This window comes from Brachycentrus maculatus, unplaced genomic scaffold (assembly GCF_059751285.1).
Source record: "Brachycentrus maculatus isolate JH-2025_06_01 unplaced genomic scaffold, ASM5975128v1 h1tg000261l, whole genome shotgun sequence".
NCBI classification, from domain to species: Eukaryota; Metazoa; Arthropoda; class Insecta; order Trichoptera; family Brachycentridae; genus Brachycentrus; species Brachycentrus maculatus.
The window spans coordinates 1,669,893-1,679,871 of NW_028281012.1; the positions used below are offsets into that span (position 1 = coordinate 1,669,893).

The 9,979-nt window shown below is 34.9% G+C and overlaps 1 protein-coding gene across 4 annotated transcripts in view; it reads right to left on the reverse strand.

Moving 5' to 3' along the window:
• Positions 1 to 9,500, reverse strand: part of LOC148305826 (uncharacterized) — a 28,017-nt gene extending 18,517 nt beyond the window's left edge. For 2 of the 4 annotated variants that reach the window (XM_088266010.1, XM_088266009.1), the window contains exons 1-3: positions 9,151 to 9,500; positions 8,693 to 8,845; positions 8,224 to 8,481 (exon numbers count right to left, since the gene is read on the reverse strand). In XM_088266010.1, coding sequence (XP_088122136.1) covers positions 8,224 to 8,481; positions 8,693 to 8,845; positions 9,151 to 9,271 — 532 coding nt within the window. In that variant the 5' untranslated portion in view covers positions 9,272 to 9,500. The remainder of the gene's footprint in view (positions 1 to 8,223; positions 8,482 to 8,692; positions 8,846 to 9,150) is intronic. The other 2 variants (XM_088266012.1, XM_088266011.1) reach the window with 1 other exon arrangement.
• Positions 9,501 to 9,979: the final 479 nt, after the last annotated feature.

Here is a 9,979-nt window from a genome sequence, read left to right on the forward strand (position 1 = left end):
GCAGCATTCCACTAATGGTAATTCGGTAATTCAATTTCTTTAGGTTACTTCATGTGGCACCCAAACATTGAACGTCTTTTTGTAGCCTGCTCTTTTCAAATGATTCCAAACTGCCATGTCATTGCTGTTTAATGCCTTCGCTATTTCCTGACAGTTTGTGTGCCAGTCTTGCTCCATCAGTCGCAAAATTTCACCGTCTTTTTCAATGACTAGCGGACCAGAGCGAGATGCATCTTTGACATAAAATTTTTCGGAACGAAATCAAGCAAACAACTCCTGGGTCCTTCAATCGCTCAAAGCTTCCTCATCGTACACTTCACAAATTTTTCCCCTTGTTTTTGCAGCGTTTTGCATAACTTAGTGTATTTCTTCAGATACTGATACTCATTTTCAAATCAATATGAATTTTTAAACTATTTTAACAAAAAATGTTAACTGAAATGTCACCTTCTAAGCTAATGTTTGTTTGAGACAATCGGATGAGTGTTGCCAGATATACAGGCGTCAACATTATCTAGTGGGAAAAACCGCAGAGACTTTTTGTATGAACTATTATTATATCTATATATCTCTTTTTTCAATGGCAAAAAACTGCTTAAATTGACAATATGCAATTAGAATATGTATTTGATAAAGGCTACATACTACAGTGAGATAAGGTTATTATAATTATTTATTATGTAAAATGAAGCCAAGGACATTTCAGGCCAAGTGCAAAGATACCAGATACTCTAAGAATAACAAAATATAAATGAGGTGTAGATTTACACCTCATGAATAGGTCATCCATTCCAAGCATACTACTGATTATTTATTCCTTACGATAAATAACGGGGAAATAAAGACTAGCCACTAAGAATACCTCTCATTTTTATAAGTACAAGGGTCATTCGTAAAATAAGGTAATGCTAAATTATATCAGTCTAAAACTAAAATTAACGTAAAAATTGTGTGGCATCAAAATAACCACTTTCTAACATTCCTTAGTTGGAATCGAATTTATTTTTGAATACGTCAAGTTATCGGATGTGTTTGAATTGAATGTTATTAGTGACGATCGGAATACTTGTAGGTAGGTGTTTAGAGGTTAGGTGCAATAAGTCCAGATGAAAAGTGGGTGTTAATGTCTCATACTCGGTAGGAATAAAAATGGTTATTAGAAGACAGTGACATTTGGCTACACATAAATAATGGTTCGGCCAGAACGGGCTGAGCCGCACCCTGCAATCAAAGGGTAACGTTGCGGCGCTTCACAAACTTGAACACTATGTCACCGTTAGTAGCCCACAGCTCGCCAATTATTCATGCTCAATTGTCAATCAACTTCAACTTTGGTAAATAACGATAAATACGTTCGCACCATTGTCAGCGAATATAGTGACAGAAAGAGTTGGAAAAGTTTTATAACCTCGAAATGCGAAAGTTATTTACTCGGATCCGTTAACAAAAACAAAAAAAACTTGTGTTCGGTTACCTTTGATCCACCACGTATTCTTTACGGAGATGTACTTTGTTCACACGAGTTAATGTTGCTCACGGAAATTGTACAAACAATCAGAAGTCACACACGTCGAGAAATCCCAAATCGGCTAGTTGTCACAAAGTTTATGCCGGAGGAGCATTATCAAGCACAAATCGAATGTTCTTATCAAACTCGCGACGAGTCACGAATTCCAACAAAATCTGAACACTGATTAGCCGAAAACATGTTAACTCGTATGTTCACGTACCTCGGTACATTTTCCGCGATTTCTCCTATAACGAGCGAGAATCGTACACAAATAAAGCTATCCCGTTGGCCGTCATTTCAGAGGTCATTACTACTTGCTACTTCATAATTTACTCGCTCAGTAACTATCACAACTTTACAAACTTTAGCGAACTAATTTAGTTTTTCTATTACACTAAGTTTGACATAGTAACGCTCTAATTTGTACACAAAATACCTTTGTGAGAAGTAGCCCTCCCCTGCATCTCACGAAACGACCGTGCTAAAATGTGACTAGCATCGCGGTCGCTACAAATTACACGAAATTAAGAGTTAAAATGCCTTAAGTAATCTTCCCCAGTACATTTACGAACATCTTGGCTTGGGTTCAAACTTTTGGAAATTTTATCTATGGTGAAAAAGATGAAAAGGCACGCGCACACACATGCACATTACAAAGCGCAAACACGAATATGGCCCGAGGCGTTCGAGTGAAACGCCCTAGCGTCGCTTCCGACACAAGCCAACTTCATGAAATAGGATAAACGTTAGCCTATCGCTGCATGTTTATTTGGGGTCAAGCTCAATGATTCGTCTTATGTAAAACTCAGAAAAGTTAATTCGATCGAACCGAGCCCGCCGAGAGTAGCGAACGGTAACAAATTATTATTGTTCATAGGGAAAAAGAAAACAAGTTTAAATGAATGTTTTGGGTTTTTGTTGTTGCGCAGTTAACCCTGAGCGAGGGCCTTGAGCGCGTTGACATTGCATTGTTTTGGCCGTTGTTTATCGCTCTCGTATAGTATGCAACGGTAAGCGAATAACCCGCCGCTTCATTGAAGAGCGATAACAGCTAACTTTCGCGTTGACCGCTGTATGCATACACGCCCGTTAGCAAGCTATGTGCTCAAGACCCAAGGTCGTCCTTAGGCAAGCTAAAGAATGGCGCCTTTTGAGACGCCTTATTTTTCATGTATACATTTTTGAAGCAATAGCCCACGAGATAGTTATATATTGTTTTCATATTGATACTAGTGTTTACCTGGCTTCGCTCGTGATTTGGATGATTCTAGTAGTCTATTTATCTATAATTCCGGACAATTTAACCCTACGATTGATGTTACTAAACATTTATAAAAAGTTCGACATAGAAATACAACGGTAATCAATAAAATAATCAATAACTTTTATTTAAGTAAAAGTAATATTCATTGGGTTTAAGAGATCACGTAATATGTAATTAAAAAAAAATACATTAGGAAGGTACAGTGAAACAGGGGGTATGGAATAACGCGAACGTTGTTTTTTTTTACAGGAATCGTCATTTTGCCGTCGTATTTTTTTACGATACTTTAGTGTTATAGGGTTAGGCCTTCCGGACCGACAAAGGTAGGCCTAAGAGATCCAAATCAACAGAGGTTGGTTTTCGAGTCTATATGCTTGGTAGGCATTTCTGACTAAAAATGTTAAACCTATTAGACCAAAGAATCCCGAAAACTTTTAATAACAAAAATTTGGAGCTTTAATTTTGAAACCGTTACTTTTTCAGCTGCCCAATCGTAATGGTATTTGTTATTTCTTTCGGTATTATTTATTTGTTCGTAATGTCAAATTGTGAAATATATATTGAGAGTAAGAAATCGGAAATATGCAACCAAATTTGTGCGCTGGTTGGCGTGATTATGGCAGCTTTGAGTGATCCGATCAAAAACTCTTTTTCCTCTGTACATATGTTTAATGAATAACCCCTCTACTTTTAAATGCTTGTCTATAGATATGGTAGTAAAGATATGGAAGGTAGATGTGAAAAATAAATACAAACATCCAGATCAATTGAAAAAAACCCGCTACGCCAGTTTCGCAGTCGAGCGTCTACCCAAAAAGACATGTTATTTTTCCGTTTGATTTATTGACAAAAAACAAACCGAAGGATTGTTTGCAAAAGTGAGTTAAGACTAATAGTTCTATATTCAACCCGTGAACGCACAGCCAAAACCGCTTAAACTAAGAATGTGAAAATTAGATATACATTGAATGAAGCACTCCACTAAGAAAGGATTTTTGGAAATTTAATCTAAGGGAGAAGACTGACCGGAGCATTTCGTGGTAACGTAACATGTTACGATGCGAGCATCCAGGCAGTCAGTACACCGAGCCGAGCGCCCCATCCATAGTTTCGGATGCTCGCTGATGCCCGCCGCGAGCAAAGTTACGACGTTACGTTACGACGAAATGCTTCAGTCAGTCTCCACCTTAAGAGGGAGAAAAGAGAGAGGCGAGTTTTTTTTACGACGGTACCTATATTACGAAAAGTGAAAATGTTGTTGAAAACACTAATGTTGATGTTTAGACTAGGTGTAGCATGTCAATTTTAGAGAATCCCACCCGCAAACTTTTGAGATTATATATTTTTCAGTAGACACGTGCCACTTGTATCAAAGAAAACTATTGGATTTAAAATTGTTACAGATTGAAATTATAAAAACGGCACCCTAATAAAAATTGTGACTTGGAATAAAAAAAACAAAGATTTACACTGATAGTTAACCGATCAAATATCACGTGCAACGAAAGAAAAATAGATCTCAAATGTAAAATAGGGTTACATTGTACATATTTATTAAATTTTATATGTAACAATAAAGACTATTAGGTTTTTAAAGCGAAGAAAAAAGTTTAGAAGCATCTATGTAAAAGATAATGAATCTTTGTCAGACGGGAGGAATATCTTATTTAACATACTCAACCTATAAAGGATTGTATTAGACTCGTTTTGTGTTTATAGCAGCCGAAATAATTAATATTTTCATTCATCATTTTCCTTTGGAAAATTCGCCTTCGAAAAAATGTTATTTTCGTAAGTTGGCAATGAATGACGTCACAGAAACGATGGAGTTGTTTTAATATTGGTAACATTGCTAAATTATTAGCGGCTCTATTTGTTAATGTCTATGGTCCACCCACCCAACCCTCCTTTCCCTCATATTTGTGTAACATAAATGGTAGTGTAGTGGTAATCAAACAATCCCACTACTACTATTACAGCTTATAAACCATAGACAATAAACCATATGACGTCGATGACGGAAATTTGATGAGGTATGCGAACGCACGTTTTTCGTTTTATAAAAATATCTAAAGTTTAAACCTTAATATATCCCTTATTTCTCTACATATTTCAATAAGAATGCTACCGATAGTCTAGTGATTTTTCAAATTAATTTATTAGCCAATAATCACACATCATGATATTTATCCATTAAAATAGCCACCTGTCCAGCACTATTAACCCTCTGGTTACCAAAATCCGATATATTGGCTTTCGGTACTGTAGCGAGATATACCGGATCCGTCGGATCTGACGTCATGATTAACAAAAGTATCAGATACATTTTGGACAGTATGCTAGGGATTCCTTAAGGTTAGTGCATTTTTTTAAAATTCATATTACGTTTTTTTTTTATACATTGATATTTAGAAATAAATGATCATTTTTATATTTCAATTAGTTCTAATATTACATGGAAGTTACAAAAATTCTTAAAAAGAAACGAGAAAAATAAAGCACATTACACCAATTTTGTTTTCGTGAAAACCAAGTTGTGTAAAGCTGTGATATTATTCAAAAATATGATTTTTTACTTATTAAGGTTAATAAATAATATGCAGTTCATTGATACAAATATAATATATTTGATAATTACTCGCATCCCTACTCTATTTCTTTTAACACCGGATGGCGTCAATTAGGTCAGGAGTCGTTTGATTTGCAGTACTATGCGCACGGCGTAAAAAGGATGTGGACAATAAGCGAGCAGCATTTACTTGGCAGTCGATTTTTTAAATAATGTTGCATACATTGAGTTAACCCTTTGGACGCGTAAATCGACTTACGTCCATGGCTTGTAAAATCCATGGACTAGTCCGTGGCTTTTACAAGCCATGGACAAAAGTAAACAAATAAAAGGAAATAAAAGGAATTTTATACGATACTTTATTTTTTATGGACAATTTGCATTTTTCAAATTAAATTTTATTTTTGCTTAATTCGTTCAAAGGGTTGAATAAACTCCGAGATATATTTTCGTCGTTCCTATGGCTTATAAATTATCTAACACATTATACTTTTGAATAATTTATGTTTAAATCGCCAAATTTTTTGGCAAAGTAATCCAAAATTCCTGGTAACTAAGGGGTTAAACCTAGCATTACATCGCTGACTTGTAGATGAAATGTGAGGCTAATCAATGGCCTTAATGTAATCTACAACCAAACAAGAACTGCACTGATTCACTGATTGAGTGTAAATATGTGAGAAGGAGATCCATTTTACTAAAAAAAATATCTCGTCATATATTGTCATGAATAAGCAATTATAAAGATGAATAAAAAGTTTTATTATTATTATTTTAGCAAAAATACACAATGAAGCAAACATACCTCAGATTCGTGTCATTTCAAAATATGCGGTAGGGAGATTACTTGTTTAAAAACAATGAAGTCAAGAGGTTATCACATTATGAGAATTGTGACAAATCAGATCGACCTCTGAGACAGTTGGAAAGATAAAAAAAGAAAATTATGTGACTGGATCAACATAAGTTACCAGAAATAAAGTCGATAAGTTGAATCATTGACAATAAGTGATGAATTTTTGCAGTAATCAAAATATTTTAATTCTATATATTGTAATAGTAAAATATTGCTTAGTTTCATGTGTATAAATTCTTCCTACTATATTGTACCATCAGATTGAAAACTATGAAACTTAATTAAAATTCAATGCAATGTATTGAACATAGGCAATAACGGTGTTCTTTAACAGTTATATACTTTTGGAGCAAAATTCTGATTTCTGCATCCACCGCCATTCCTAGAAATATAGTTGTCTATCTATTGTTTTAAAAAATATGAGTAAATTAAGTTTTTCCAGAGCTAAATGTTTAATGCCTAATTTTTTTAGGCGCAGGATGGTAAATTAGTGAAACACTTCTCTTTGAATTCAATTCGGAGTTGAAAGGAAAGAGTGGGAGAAGCATTTCTAATCTCTCCGTCGCATATGTCAAAGACAGTCAATGCGCATGCGCTGCGTTAAAACGTAGCGTAGGGAACCAGTAGACGCTTGCATGTTGTACTGTACATTAGCTAAATATATTTTCATATTTATTAGTCGATGATTTCTACTATTGAAGGTGCAGTATTGTTGGAAAAAAATAGAACAAAATACCAATGATCATGAGTGGTGATTTCAACATCATCTTCAACTCAGACAAAGCTCAAGCATTGCTAAGATATTTGTAAAATTGAACACTGACAAAGGTCAGTCTACAACCAGATTAGGCACTACCATCGACACAGTATTCTCTCATATTTACAAAATGTTCAGCCTAAATTATCTGTATCACACTTCAGTTATTATAAACCCAGAATTTCTTTCTTAGAGTATGAATTAATGGAAATTTACTAATAAAATGAATATTTCATTACATTACGAGAGATTTTCTTCACTTATATTCCACATAACCAGTTTCTCATCCTGAAATAATAAAATCACCAACAAATGCAAAGAGAGCAATGCATAAAATCAACTGTTTCTATAACCTAAAACGATTCACTCGAAGCATTTGTTTTCAATGTCAAGCTCAATGTCATATTGTAAATTTTAATATTGTATTTGCGATTAGTATTGTTGATGTACATATTTTTTTTCAATTCAGAGGGCTGCAATAATCTAGGCTTGGAAATTATTTTCCCGATAACCACAGAATATATAATGTTTCTATATTTATGTGCGAATTCTCACGAATACGTAGACATTGTAAAGACTTCGCAGAAAAATAAGTAATAAAAATGAATATATTCACATTTCAATTAGGAAATTTACACACAGTAGGTACCAGTTACTGTGGTCATTGTTGTTTGTCCGAATATTACATTATTTTATAAAGTAACAACTGCAGAAAAATATAATTTTACAATGTATTCCAAATGTACTTACATAGGTGTATAAGTAAATGAATATTAAGATACAAATTTACTTAAAGCATGAGTAAAAAGTGTGTGTTTATTTCAATTAAAATATATAACCAATTCTAGTATTCACGGGACGAAATGACAGGGCCCTAATCATTTTTCAATTTTTTTTTTGAGAAAAAATAAAAGCTTGTTATTTCTATACCTACTTCCTCCTTAACAATTTAAGCAATTGTGAAAATAAATGAAAAAGTATTTAGAAATATTAAATAAATTGAGAAAATATATCTAAACGTACTCCCACAACTGTTTACGTAGGAACTAAACGAGTTAATATAATGTGTGTATAGTGTCTTTATCTACAAGGTTAATACGCACATCAACATGGAAACAAAGCTATAATATTTATTGCTGCGCATGCAAAGTAAAAGCACACATAAACCATACATTCTTCAGTTTCACTTTATCTTGCAGTGGACATATCAAAACAAAACAATTAAACTGACAAGCGTGAAAAAGCAAAACATCAAAAAGAAACTAACCTGTAATACAAGCCAGATACTTATGAGCTGGTGGCTTAGCAACATCAAAAGGCAACTTTCCGTTTACGTTTTTGTAAAACGGGTCAGCCCCACAACTGAGAAGATATTTGATAAGATTAACTTTTCCACTAACTGCAGCGTCATGTAATGGTGTATCGTTATCATAACCTCTTGCGTTAATATTAGCCCCTGCTTCTATTAGTGACGCTGCTATTTCCAACCAACCATTAAAACATGCCTCATGTAGAGGTGTCCAACCTGCAGAAAACATTCCAACTTAAAAAATTACCCCTTTTACTTCCAAAGATATATCCTTCCTTAGATATACCCAACGATGGATTAAGCCACTTTAAGGCACATGAAATTTGCCTTTTGATGTCGCTATCACAAATGTTACAAAACAGCGCACCAAAGAGCCAAGTGCAAATACATGGACTTGGAAAAAAAACATGATGATCCATTAACTTACCAGCAAAGTCTGTTATATTAGGATTCGCTCCTTGGCCCAAGAGTTTCTTAACTTTGTCATGATCACCTCTAATAGAAGCTATGTGCAAGGGAGTTTCTCCTCGCTCATTGCGATCTCTTCCTCGAGACGGTCCGTGGTTAGCAATAGGTGGAGCTGTTGAATACACATACAATAAGTGCAACATCGACATACGGGACATTGCAGATTACAATATCCAACAGAGCAACTAAATTGTGCAAAGCAATAGCACACAACTTAAAGGCTACTATTGGCCAACCGCAAAATAACCATGCAACGCTATCCAAAATAGTTACAATCAGGATCACTCAAAGGAACAACTAATCTAAGGTACACAATACAGGGTACACATAAGGTACACATAAAAATGTAAATGCGAAGAAGTGAAAACAAAACTACCATTTAGATAAGTTGCAATATGCTGAGAAGGCTATAGTTACCTGGTTGAATGATTTGAGATGACAGCTGCATTACTAGCGCGAGCTGCTGGCGCTCGGACATGGGGGTCGACGTCGGTGGTCGTGGAGCACCGACGGACGCTTTTGGCCGCGAAGACGGCATCTCAGGAACATAATATGATTTATGACAAGGCTGATAAAATGTACTGCTAACCTACATCGGGCGAATGCGGACACTACTTGCGCTTAACACAAGCCAGCACTATGACTGACGCTATCTTATTTCGAATTGTTCGACCGCTAACGGTCAATATTCTACCGAATATTTTTACTTAAACTATCTCGCGCAGAAACCGAGGCCACCCTCCTCAACAAGTATTGAAATTTACGATAGGCCATAGAAATATACTATACACAATGTGCTCATTTTTTTAGTGATGCGTTCGTTTTCACTAACATTTTTCAAGAATATAACTAGGTACCTAACTACCTCTAATATTTCTATATACAGTAAAAATAACAGAACAACAAAATATGTTTGTCATCAAAAAATCCCAGTTTCCTAAAAAAAAGAAATTAGTATTCGAATATTTCGAATTCCAATTTAAAAATTCTCAAGAAGCCCACAAAAAACTACATACACAAACCAGAAAACTAACGTATGCAATAAGGCTTACAATTTAGCTTTGCGCGTATGTCTATTTTTAGATTTCGTTTAAGGATATTTTCTTAAGTAGGCTTCCCTAACACTTGCTTACCTTAGCAAGAAGTAAAGAGGACTACACGAGAGGAATCATGACTTCACTTTAGTACATGTTGAAAAACCACCAGCTCGTAGGGTTCCCAAAAATTTATTCTACTCGTTCGTTAC